Below are 12,500 nucleotides of genomic sequence, written 5' to 3' on the forward strand. Positions count from 1 at the left end.
ACACACACATCCTCCACGGCCGATTCCACTTCATAATGGAGGAATGAACGACACACACATCCTCCACGGCCGATTCCACTTCATAATGGAGGAATAGACTTTCTTCAGAAGTGTAGGGACTACCGTGAAAACTTGATGGGAATTGTCTTTGATTAGGTTCATGTCACATACAAATGGTATGTGTGTGTGTGTAGGAGAGTGAGTGTGTTGTGGGTGTGGTAGTGGGGTTAAAACAGGTAAGGTGTGAGGGGGTGTATGTGAGTGTGTGGTGGTGGTGCTGGGGAGGGTAAAAGTGTGTGTGTGTGTGTAGGAGAGTGAGTGTGTTGTGGGTGTGGTAGTGGGGTTAAAACAGGTAAGGTGTGTGGGGGTGTATGTGAGTGTGTGGTGGTGGTGCTGGGGAGGGTAAAAGTGTGTGTGTGTAGGAGAGTGAGTGTGTTGTGGGTTGTGGGTGTGGTAGTGGGGTTAAAACAGGTAAGGTGTGTGGGGGTGTATGTGAGTGTGTGGTGGTGGTGCTGGGGAGGGTAAAAGTGTGTGTGTGTGTGTGTGTAGGAGAGTGTGAGTGTGTCTCCGTCGCTTCTCTCCCTCACTCTCCCTCCCTTCTTCCTCTCTCTCTCTCTCTTTCTATCTCTCTTACTCCCTTCTTCCTGCCTACTCTCTCTCTCTCCATCCCTCTCTGTCTTTCGCTGTCCCCTCCTGTGTGTGTGTGTGTGTGTAGGAGAGTGAGTGTGGATGTGGTGATGGTTAGAGTGTGAGTGTGTATAGGTAGAGTGTGTGTGTGTGTGTGTGTGTGTGTGGAGTGTGAGTGTGGGTCTCTCTCTCTCTCTTTTTCCTGCCCATCCTCTCTCACTCTCTCTCTCTTTCTTACCTCCTTTCATCCCCCTCTCTGTTCCTTCATCTCTCTCTCTCTCTCTCTCTCTCTCTCTCTCATCTCTTTTCTTTTCTCTCTTTCCTTTGTCACACCCTCTCTGTATCATCTTTCTTTCCTGGGGGGGGGGGGGGGGTAAAGACAGCATGTAGAGTGGGTGTGTGTGTATGTGGGGTGGGAAGTGTGTGTGAGTAGAGGATTGGTGATTAATATTCAGATGTTTAACTCTGTTTCAGGCTGGATAGCTGTAATCTGACCGATAAGAGCTGTTCCTATCTGGCCTCTGCACTGAAGACATCACACTCATCAAATCTCAGAGTGCTGCACCTGAGTCACAATGAGCTGCTGGACTCAGGAGTGGAACTTTTATGTTCTGCTCTTTGTCATCAAAACTGCACACTGAAGGAACTACAGTAAGCATCACTTCATGTAGTGTGTGTGTGTGTGTGTGTGTAGGAAAGTGTTTGTTGTCCTCGCACTGGGAGGGTAGAGGGCTGCTGGTCTGTCCTCTCTCTCTCTCTCTCTCTCTCTTTCTATCTCTCTTAATCCCTTCTTCCTGCCCACCCTCTCTCTTCTCCCTACATCATTTCATCCATCCTCTCTGTCCTCTCATCCCTCTCTCTCTCTCTCTCTCTCCATCCCTCTCTCTGTCCCCTCATGTGTGTGTGTGTGTGTGTGTGTGTGTGTGTGTGTGTGTGTGTGTGTGTGTGTGTGTGTGTGTGTGTGCGTGTGCGTGTGTGTGTGTGTGTGTGTAGGTAGAGTAGTGTGTGTGTGTGTGTGTGTGTGTAGGAGAGTGAGTGGGCATGTGGTGGTGGTTAGAGTGTGAGTGTGTATAGGTAGAGTGTGTGTGTGTGTGTGTGTAGGAGAGTGAGTGTGGATGTGGTGGTGGTTAGAGTGTGAGTGTGTATAGGTAGAGTAGAGTGTGTCTGTGTGTGTGTGTGTGTGTGTGTGTAGGAGAGTGAGTGTGGATGTGGTGGTGGTTAGAGTGTGAGTGTGTATAGGTAGAGAGTGTGTGTGTGTGTGTGGAGTGTGTGGAGTGTGAGTGTGGGTCTCTCTCTCTCTCTCTCTTTTTCCTGCCCATCCTCTCTCTCTCTCTCTCTCTTTCTCACCTCCTTTCATCCCCCTCTCTGTTCCTTCATCCCTCTCTCTCTCTCTCTCTCATCTCTTTTCTTTTCTCTCTTTCCTTTGTCACACCCTCTCTGTATCATCTTTCTTTCCGGGGGGTGGGGGGTAAAGACAGCATGTAGAGTCATATAAAACACAGCAAGGCACAGAGACAACACACACAATGCACACAAAACATTAACAACTGCACATCAAAACACACCCAGGACGTTACACTACCCCCCCACCACAAAGTTCCTCGTCCTCGAGGAAACAAACAAAGTCCGCAAGACGCTGGGGTGGCCTCCTTGTCCTTTGTGGGCGTGACACAGGGGACAATGTGCTTAAATCAGGGGCTGGGGAAGTGGGCGGAGACCCGGGGGTCAAGGGGACAGGGTTGCCCCCACCTTGCACCTGCTGCGGTGGCTGACAGGGTTGTGGGGCCGGTAAAGGAGGATGGGGTGGGGAACGTGGGGTTCCGGGGACTTGGGGTGAAGCACTGCCCTGATAGGGTGCCAGTCTGTCTCTATGCAGCGCTACCTTCCTTCCTCTTGGCGGCAGCTGCACCCGATACACCACTTCCCCCATCCGCTCCAACACCCTGCAAGGCCCCACCCACTGGCTGTCAAGCTTCGGGCAACGGCCCTTCTTTCTGTGTGGGTTGTGCACCCACACCAGCTCTCCAGCTTGGAAATGCCTCCCTCGGGCCCTCATATCATAATTACGTTTTTGCCGCGCATTAGCGCTTTCCTGTTGCGCTCGGGCAAATTCATGAGCAGACTCAAGCCGATCCTGGAGCTTTCTTGCATACTCAGGGCCTGGGGAGACAGCAGGGGAGTCAGGGGGCAGCCCGAAAGCCAGCTCTGCCGGCGTGCGGAGTTCTCTCCCCAGCATAAGGAGAGCCGGGGTGCACGCCGTTGACTCCTGGACCGCTGACCGGCACGCCATGAGCACCAGCGGAAGATGCTCATCCCAGTCTCGCTGATGCTTCGATGTCAATATAGCCAGCTGCTGACCCAGTGTGCGGTGGAGCCTCTCTACCAAACCATCACTTTGAGGCCGTAATGGAGTGGTGCGCGTCTTTTTTATGCCCAGTCGAGTGCACATGGCAGCAAACACAGCGGACTCAAAATTTCTCCCCTGGTCACTGTGCAGCGTGTCAGGCAGCCCAAACCGGCTGAATATGCCTCCCAGCAGGGCACCAGCGACTGTCTCTGCCTCCTGATCTGGGAGGGCGTAGGCCTCAGGCCACTTTGTAAAATAGTCAATGGCAGAGAGAATGTAGACGTTGCCCTTATCTGTTTGCGGAAGTGGGCCCACAATATCGACAGCCACTCTCTCCATGGGGGCCCCTACTAGATGTTGCTGCAGTTGTGCATGTGACCGACCTGGTGGGCCTTTCCGCGCTGTGCACAGGTCACACCGCCGGCAAAAGTCTTCCACGTCCCTCCGAAGACGTCCCCAATAGCAGCTCTGGCGGAGCCGGCGGAGCGTCTTGGTCACACCGAAGTGGCCTGACCCCGGAGCTCCATGCACAGCCTGCAGCACAGCTGTCCTCAGGCCCCTGGGGACCACCAGCTGCCAACGCTCCTCCCCTGTAGCCGGCTCTTTCCACGCCCTCTGCAGCACGCCATCACTCAGGCGCAGCACGTCGAACTCGGACCACAGTCCCTTAGTGGCCTGTGAGAGTCTTGCCACCTTCCCACAAAGGCCTCTGCTGTGACTCCACCCACTGACGCACCGGCTGTAAGTCGGGGTCGACCTCTTGCTGCTGCCTCCATTCCCCGGCACTCACCGTCTGCAGCTCCCGACAGACAAACACCTCAGCCTGCCGTACCACCTGCTGCTGCTGCTGCTCTTCACACAGTTCATGCTCACGACTGTCCAGCCGTCCGCTGCACACGGGCGACGGGAGAGTGAGTCTGCATTGCTGTGTTGTGCTCCTGCCCTGTGCACCACTGTGAAATCATAGGCCTGGAGCTCCTCCAACCACCTGGCGACCTGTCCCTCCGGCTCCCTGAATGACATCAGCCACTGGAGAGCTGAGTGGTCGGTTCTCACAGTGAAAGGCAGCCCACACAGGTAGTATTTGAAGTGGCGCACAGAAAGTACTACTGCCAGGAGCTCGCGACGGGTTACGCAGTAGCGCCTTTCAGCCTTGTTGAACACCCGGCTAAAATAGGCCACTACCCTCTCTCCGTCAGCACCCACCTGCGACAGCACTCCTCCGACGCCCACCCCACTGGCATCAGTGTCCAACATAAATGGGAGGGAAGGGTCAGCTGGGGCTAGCACAGGGGTATTGCTGAGGGCCCGGCGCAGCTGGACGAATGCCTCCTGGCATGCTTCTGTCCAGACAAACTCTCTGTCTTTCTGCAACAGCTGGAACAGAGGAGCAGCTATGCATGAGAAACCCTGTACAAATCTTCTATAGTATGAGGCAAGGCCCAAAAAACTTTTCACCTCCTTTTGAGTGGACGGGACAGGCCATTCAACCACTGCCTGCACTTTGTCCGGCACAGTGCTAATTCCCTCCTGCCCCACCCTGTGTCCCAGAAAAGTCACCTGGCGCTGCATATAATGACACTTATCTGGGTGGAGCTTCAGCCCGGCATCCCTGATTCTTCCCAGTACTCGGCGTAACGACATCAGGGCGGCGTCAAACGATGGTCCATGTGCCAGGATGTCGTCCAAATAGACCAGGCACTCCTGGCGTGGTATGCCAGTCAGCACCCGGTCCATTAGTCTGGCGAATGTTGCTGGCGCATTGCACAAGCCGAAACTGAGGACCTTAAATTGCCAAAGCCCACGCCCAGTGCAAAAAGCAGTCTTTGGTCTGGCGGACGAGGAGAGGGGAACCTGGTAATAGCCAGATCGGAGGTCCAGTGAGGAAAACCAGGCCGAGCCTGAGACTAGGTCCAGTGACTCGTCCACGCGGGGCAGTGGATACGAGTCTTTCTTTGTTACCCCGTTCAGTGGTCTGTAGTCAGAGCAGAGGCGCCACTCACCGTTCTATTTGGGCACCATGACCACCGCCGCCGCCCAGGGGCTGTCTGATGGTTCGATGATGCCGGCCTGAAGCATGTTCCAGACAGTTTTCAATCTCATGCTCCACCAGCTGTGTTCGGCCGACCTCATCCTCATTCAGTGCAAAGCTGTCCCTAAATTCAAATAAAAGCATCCATAACAGCTCCTGCTGATGTGAGTCCAGGCCATCACGGTTCTCCATCCAGATTTTCCGTATGGCAGACTGCACCGCCCCCTCCTCTGGCTGGGGTAGCAGGGCCGTGGGGTGGCCCATGCTGATGGAGGCTGGCGCTGCCGGCAGGGGTGCCATGGTGTTGGGGTCTGTCTCCTCTGTCCCCACCTGAGATGGAGGAGGTTGCCAAGCCATGCCATGGTGGGGAAGTGGTGGGTTGAAGTGGAACTGTGGAGTTTTGGGGAACGTGAGTGTGACCTGGGGCTCTGCCGTAACAACTTCTCGTGCTGGCACAGTGGTGGGGGCAGCAGACGACGGCGTTATGGCCGCCAACATGATGGCAGGCCCATCCTGGAATCTCAGCGTGCCTCCTCCTAGGTCCAGCTGGCAGCCTGTAGCCTTAAGAAAATCCAGTCCCAGTATGCACGGGTCTTGCACACCTGCCACCCCCACTGGATGACGGACAGCCCTGCCCCCCACAGTCACAGTCATCATGCCTTTGCCTTGCATCGGTGCCAGTCCGCCCGTGACTGTGCGCAGCTGCACAGTGGTGGGCTCTAACTGAGTCCAGCCTGGCACCACATCAGGTCTTATGAGTGTTACTGTGGATCCCGTATCCACGAGGGCAGAGCAGGGGACCCCCTCTACAGTCACTGGGACGTGGCAAAAGTCCCCAACACATGTCCGTCCCACCACTACCACTGACCCCGGGGAAATGTTGTCGTCTGCTTCTGGGGAAAGTAGGGCCTGACTTCCCCGGCTGTGCTGTTGGGCCCCTCCTGTAGACGACGAAGAGGAGGAGGATGAGGTTGGGGTCCGCACAGCCTCCCCTATGCGGACCCCGCACCGTTTCCCGGGCCCGTGGAAGCTTTTGGGCACTGCCTGAGGAGGTGTCCTGGTTGTCCACACCCCCAACACAGCCTGGGTGATGTGCGCGGGGCACGGGTTGTTTGGAGAGACATAGCCCGTATCAGTTCAGTTATCTCAGTTGCCCACGCTGGCTTCTCCAGGCCTGGGCTGGTGCCCATCACCACTCTAGTTGTAGGCATGCCCTCACTGGGGCTACTTCCAGCTGACACGCCCCACACCATCTCTCTCTCCACCGCTAACTCCAAAGCAGTCTGCAACGATCGTGGATGCTCCAGCTGCACATGCACACGCAGCTCAGTGGGTGACAGAGCTCTGATGAACTGGTCTCTTGCCAACTCACTTTGCACATCAGGTGGCATGTGTGCATATGCTCGCCTAGTAAGGCTCTCTATATCATTGGCCAAGACCCGCAGGTGCTCCCCTGGGAGCCTACATCGACTGCTGAGTTCATTTTTCAGTAGGTCAGGCTGTACACACTGTCCAAAGCGCCTCTTCAGTGCCCCCACTAAAGCCTCATAATCATGCCTGTCTTCTGGGCTAAGCAGCAAAAGGTATTTTAATGCATCATCTGTGAGGCACATAGCAAGCTGTAGTGCTTTCTCTTCCTCTGTCCATTCACCCGCGTGAGCGAGCAACTCAAACTGTGCATGGAATGCCTCCCAATCTGACTTACCCCCGTACTTGGGTGTTTTCAATGGGGATGCGGTGTTATGGGCGCCGCCATGCCTGTTGTTATAGTCCCGAGGCTTCGCACGGGCACCTGCAGCCATGCCAGCATCAGCAGCCATCCTCGCAGCCGAATCCCTAATGCGAGCTCTTGCCTGCTCCATCCTCTCTGACCATTCGCCACTTGCTCCCTCCTCCTTCACAGTCGCTTTCGAAAAATACTTCTCCATGCTGCTATGTTACGTCTCACACAGTAGCGCGACTGGTCTGCCAACTTAGCTAAACTGATAGGTAACTACTAGCATATAAATCAGTCCATTAACACTTGCCTTCCGAGCGTAATTGCTTAACTTCTGACACCAGTTGTAACGTTCTCAGTTACTCGGACAGGAAACCACTTTCATAAACCAGCATTTATTAAGTACAACACTTGGTCGCCATTACGGGCGGCGACTTGCCGACATATATCAGTTCTTTGTTTTTCTAGAACTCCCGCGAACTTCACACAACAGATAAACAACACTGTAACTCTTTCTCTGCTGCTCAGGCGTGCCCGCCCCCCCCCCCTGCAGCGCCTCTACAGGCAGTTAACATAAAGCACACCAAGGCACAGACACAACACAATGCACACAAAACATTAACATAGACCCCAACTGCACATCAAAACACACCCAGGACGTTACACTATTTTGATGCCACACTTAGCTCCTGAGTACATATATTTTACAATGTCATATGTTTTTCCACCCACACCGCTTTCAATTAATTTGTAAAATAATCCATGATGCCAAATGGAGTCGAATGCTTTTTTGAAGTCGACAAAGCATGAGAATATTTTGTTGTGGTTTTGAGTATGTTTTTCAATTGACCTGTCGCTAAGCGCCACCCTTAGAACGCTGATGAGCCAATGACAGTCCAGCCTCAATGGGACTCGGACAAATTAATGGTTATTTATGGAGTTTATTAACTCAAAAAACCCAGACGGATAACCATGGTCAAACGTTTTGCATGGGGGACGTGTAATTCTGATAGCTGGTACCCCGAGAGGCTAGAAAACGAGGTTTATTTTCATCAACAGTAGCCTACAGGATGTCTCTCGCGTTTGCAACAGCTCGACGTAATGTAGGCTACTAAGCCAACAACGTGGGCACAGGTTCCCTGTTAAATCCCAAGATGAAAATGCTCATTAACCAACTACTATATTCTTACTACATCAAATATTAACGTAACCTAACATATCTTAGTATCAATCTTCCACTAGCTAGCTAGCTAGCATTAACGTCAGTGTTTTTTGCACAGTGATTTGCACGGCTACTCGCCACAACTGCTTGTCACCTTGTATGTATTCTAAAGTTTTGAATACACCCCTCCATAGCATAATTAAGTCACTTTTGATAGCTTCTGGAGGAAAGTAAATCCTCTTATCGATCAAAACGTCCTCAAAGCCTGCTTTCATATACTGTCAGCTGCCATTGTCCACAATGTATTTCTAATCATGTCTGGTTTGTTTGTCCGAGTTTTCACACGGTAACAATGGGGGGCGGGGCTTAGCGACAGGTCAATTAGGGTGTGCAGGGTGTATATGTGGTCACAAGTGCGATAATTAGGTAGGAATCCAATCTGGCTTCTACTCAGGACACTGTGTTCCATAAGGAAGTTTTGGAGCCGTAAATTAATAATACTACAGAATACCTTTCCTAGGTTGCTGTTAACACATATTGTAGTTGCTGGGGTCAAATTTATCTCCGCTCTTGAAGATGGGTGTAACTAGTCCGTAGTTCCAGATATCTGGGAAGTAACCCACACTCAGGACAAGATTGAGTAGTTTGAGCATGACCATTCTGAACTTACTGTCAAGGGATTTTAGCATCTCATTTAAAATACAATCAAGTCCGTATGCTTTTTTAGGCTTCAGTTTGTTAATTTGGGTTAGAAGCTCCTGTTCTGTGATGAGGGAGTCGAGTGGATTTTGGTAGTCTTTGACTGAGGACTCTAAGCTCTGTAATTTAATTATTATATTTTCTTGGTCCCTGCTTTGGTCTGATTCCACTTTCTTAAAAAGGGTTTGGAAATGGTTCGTCCAAATTTCTCCATCTTGAATCACCAATTCTTGATGGTTTGATTTTTTAAAGCGATTCCAGTTGTCCCAAAAACTGTTTGTGTTTATGGACTCCTCAATTAGTGTCAGTTGCTTATGGGTGTATTAGGCTTTCTTAGTTCTTAGTACGCATTTGTATTTTCTTAATGTCTCACAATAGAGTAATCGGATAGATGTGTTATTAGGATCTTTGTGTTTTTGGTTGGATAATTTGCAAAGCTCTTTTCTTGCAGATTGACAGTCAGCATCAAACCAAGTGTCATCTTTTTTAAGCCTTGGTTTTGCCCTTGATCTTTTTAGTTTTGCCTTTTCCGCTGTTTTCTTAAATATTAGGTTAACTGTTGCCACAGCTTGGTTAACACCATCTTTACTGGGGGCGCATGTAGTGTCTAAGAATATATCTAGGAGGTTTTGGATTTCAGGATTTTCTGTGGCTTTCTTGAATTCCTCTGTGCTGTTTTCAGCCCATCTGTATGATTTCTTTATGTGAAACAGCTTACTGGGCTGTGATTGGAGGGTGTTGTTTTCTGTCATTTTGATATATATTGTGATTTGGCTGTGATCTGATAGGGGGGTTAGTGGTTTGACAGTGAATGCTCTAATTGATAAAGGATCTATATTAGTTATTACGTAGTCTACTGTACTATTTCCAAGAGGTGAGCAGAAAGTGTGTCTCCCAAGGGTGTCTCCTCGTATTCTACCATTAACGATATACAGACTCAGATTGCGACAGAGCTGCAGGAGTTCTTTCCCATGTCTGTTTGTAACTGGATCACAGTTGTTTCTCTGGGAGTACATACGATGATCAGTTTTATCAAGGGAATGACAAATGTAGTTATTGCCATCTGTGTTTACAAAGTCATTTTGTGTACCTGTTCGGGCATTTAGGTCCCCACAGACAAGAACATTAACCTGAGCCTGGAAATGGCTTATTTCTGTTTCAAATGAGGTGAATGTGTCTTCAGAATAGTATGGGGATTCATGAGGGGGGATATATATTGCACAAAGGAAGATATCTTTTTGTGAGATGATTAGTTCTTTCTTGATTTTTAGCCAAACATGGTATTTGCCAGTTTTTATTACACTGAGGTATCTATCCAGTTTTGATTTGTACCACAATACTAGACCTCCCAAATTTCTTCCCTGTTTTACAGTACTGAGTTTTTGTGAGGCTACTATTATTTCTTTGTAATCTGGGGGACAGTGAGTGATGTCATCCTTATGCCAGGTTTCCAGTAATATCAGTATGTCAATGCTTGCAATGTTGTCTTGAAATTCTCTAGTATTGCATTTCAGACCTAAAGCTGATGAGCTCAGGCCCTGGATATTCCAAGTACTAATGGATAAAGAAGCCATAGTGAATATCAACAGTTATATGTTCACAGCCTTTCAGAGGCTCTCTGAATGTGGTTTTCTCTTATGTGGATGTCTCTGTATGTGGTTTTGTCCTGTTTACACTTTCAAAAAGAGAAAAGTATTGATAGTATAATATCTGCAACATAGAATCATATTATCATAGTAACAATAGTAACAAGTATGCTATTTTGAAGTATTTTAGACTGAAGTATTTTGTGAATGAGTAACAGTAAAACGATTCAACATTCAACATGAAATACAAACTTTTTTTTCTTTTTTTTTTTCTTCCCATTTTTGCGTGTGGTTAGGTACCTTTTACCACGATCTACTGCTCATTAGGCGTTCACAGATGAGGCTGAGCATTTGTTGAATGTCTCTCAGATCAGTGCTGGTCGGGCCTCCTGTTCCGCTGAGCACCTCGGCATAGGTGGGTGTCCCTGGCTGCCGTCGCTGGGGTGGTGGAGCTGAATTATATGGTGGTGCAGGCGTAGGTCCAGTTATGGTGAGCGGCGTAGTTGTTCGTGCAGGTCTCTCCTGGGGTCTCCTCTGTCTGCCCAGTTGTGATGGATAGTGTGTGTGGCGTTGAGGAGTATTTGGGTATCCCCTGTGTGTTTGCGGGGTGGTTTTCCGTGTGAAGGCTGCATCTTTCAGTGTCTTAGCAAACATAGGGACAGCATGTTTATGTAGGTGGACGTGGTCATAAAGGTGGTTGATGTTCATAGTTGGATTATGGGCGAGATGGACATTTGCCCGTAGTGCACAGTCCCTGGAGACACTGGCATTTATCTTTTGGATGGTGAGGGGGTGGGTGTCTTTCCTGGGTAGCAAAGTAGATATCACAATTTTGGCTTGTGGGAATGTGTGTGAGGCCTTCTGTATTACTGCTCTGAGTGAATCAGCCACTCCCTCTTGCTGGCTCCTCAGGTCATTCGTTCCTGTATGTATCAGGATATGGCTGGGTGACCCGAGGTTTCTCTCATTTAGGAGCTCTAATGCTCTTTGGGTTGTGAGACACCAAAGTTTAGCTGTCTTGTGATTCGGGAAGAGCTTTTTCTCCTCAACAAATTTGCCGTTTGAGTCTATGAGAAGAACAATGTCAGCTCGCTCTGGATGTCCTGTGTTCTGTCTCTCATTTCTGTGTTGCTCGTGAACGATGGCCTCTGTGTGAGTTGATTGGCTTGTGGGGGCAACCTGTGAGCTGGTGGGTGTTGTGGAAGGTGGCTGTGTTCTGCGGCGAGCAGGTGCTGAGGGGGATGCTGGCTGGTTGAAGGTAGTAGCCTGTGAGCAGGTGGGTGTTGTGGGGAGTGGCTGGGCTTGAAGGACTTGGTTGGTATGGGTGGGGGTCCCTGGTGCCGGTGGGCCTTGATGGCGTATGGAAAACAGCTGCTCTCTCAGGTCCTGCACCATGCCCTCTCTGTCCCTCAGCTCCTCTATGAGCACTGCCCGCTCTCTCCTGTAGCCCTCTCTATCCCTCAGCTCCTCTATGAGCACTGCCCGCTCTCTCCTGTAGCCCTCTCTATCCCTCAGCTCCTCTATGAGCACTGCCCGCTCTCTCCTGTAGCCCTCTCTGTCCCTCAGCTCCTCTATGAGCACTGCCCGCTCTCTCCTGTAGCCCTCTCTGTCCCTCAGCTCCTCTATGAGTGCTGCCCGCTCTCTCCTGTAGTCCTCTCTGTCCTGCTGCAGCTCTTTCACCTGCTGTCTTTGGATATCCAGCTCCTCCCTGCAGTTGTCTCTGTCTCTCTGCAGTTCCCTCACCTGTTCTGTGAGAGCAGACAGCTCATGCCTGTAGTTGTCCCTTTTCTGTTGTGGCTCTTAAGAACAGTCTCTCTAAGGTGCACCAGTTCAATTTCGAGCTGTGTGAATTGTTCTTTCATAATGAGGAGGGAGTTTGGTATTGGTGGTGGTTGGTCCCTCTCTGAGGTGGGGGACTCCTCTGCAACCTCTGCCCTGCTGCTGACAGTGGGGGCACAGTCTGTCTCTCTCTCTCTCTGGGAGGTCTCGCGATCATGGGGTCTCTCATTCTCAGCTATTACTTTTAGCTTATTGAAAGCTACTTGAAAATCTTGTAGATTTCCTTGTACCATGACAGTTCCATTCTTATAAATGTTCACTGTTGTCATGATACAATCAGAGTCATTTGAATCTCTTATTTTTATTTTCCATCTGTTGCAGATTCCTTCTTTTTTCACAGAGGGGTAATATATAATCAGAGCTTTGTGCCAGGCACTTGGATTATCTGAGTAGAAGATAAGGTTGCTTACTTCACCTTTCTTATATAGGTCTCCAAAAAGTGTCTCTGGCTTTTCCCTCAGGAGTTTCTGTTTGAACTGTTTTCTCTGGGT

General features: G+C 50.1%; 1 protein-coding gene across 2 annotated transcripts in view; it reads left to right on the forward strand.

Moving 5' to 3' along the window:
• LOC143121937 (NACHT, LRR and PYD domains-containing protein 3-like) overlaps positions 1-12,500 on the forward strand; it is a 203,736-nt gene that overhangs the window by 187,833 nt on the left and 3,403 nt on the right. The window contains exon 8 of one of the 2 annotated variants that reach the window (XM_076282650.1): positions 1,102-1,496. The exons of the other annotated variant lie outside the window; for it this stretch is intronic. Within the exon in view, the coding sequence (XP_076138765.1) occupies positions 1,102-1,282 (181 nt within the window). The 3' untranslated portion in view covers positions 1,283-1,496. Of the gene's footprint in view, positions 1-1,101; positions 1,497-12,500 lie in introns of those variants that run through there. 2 annotated transcript variants of the gene reach the window in all.

Source organism: Alosa pseudoharengus, unplaced genomic scaffold (genome assembly GCF_046254945.1).
Source record: "Alosa pseudoharengus isolate Yale_2024_CS ecotype anadromous, Long Island Sound unplaced genomic scaffold, YU_APseudo_1.1 YU_APseudo_1.1_scf_1, whole genome shotgun sequence".
NCBI classification, from domain to species: Eukaryota; Metazoa; Chordata; class Actinopteri; order Clupeiformes; family Clupeidae; genus Alosa; species Alosa pseudoharengus.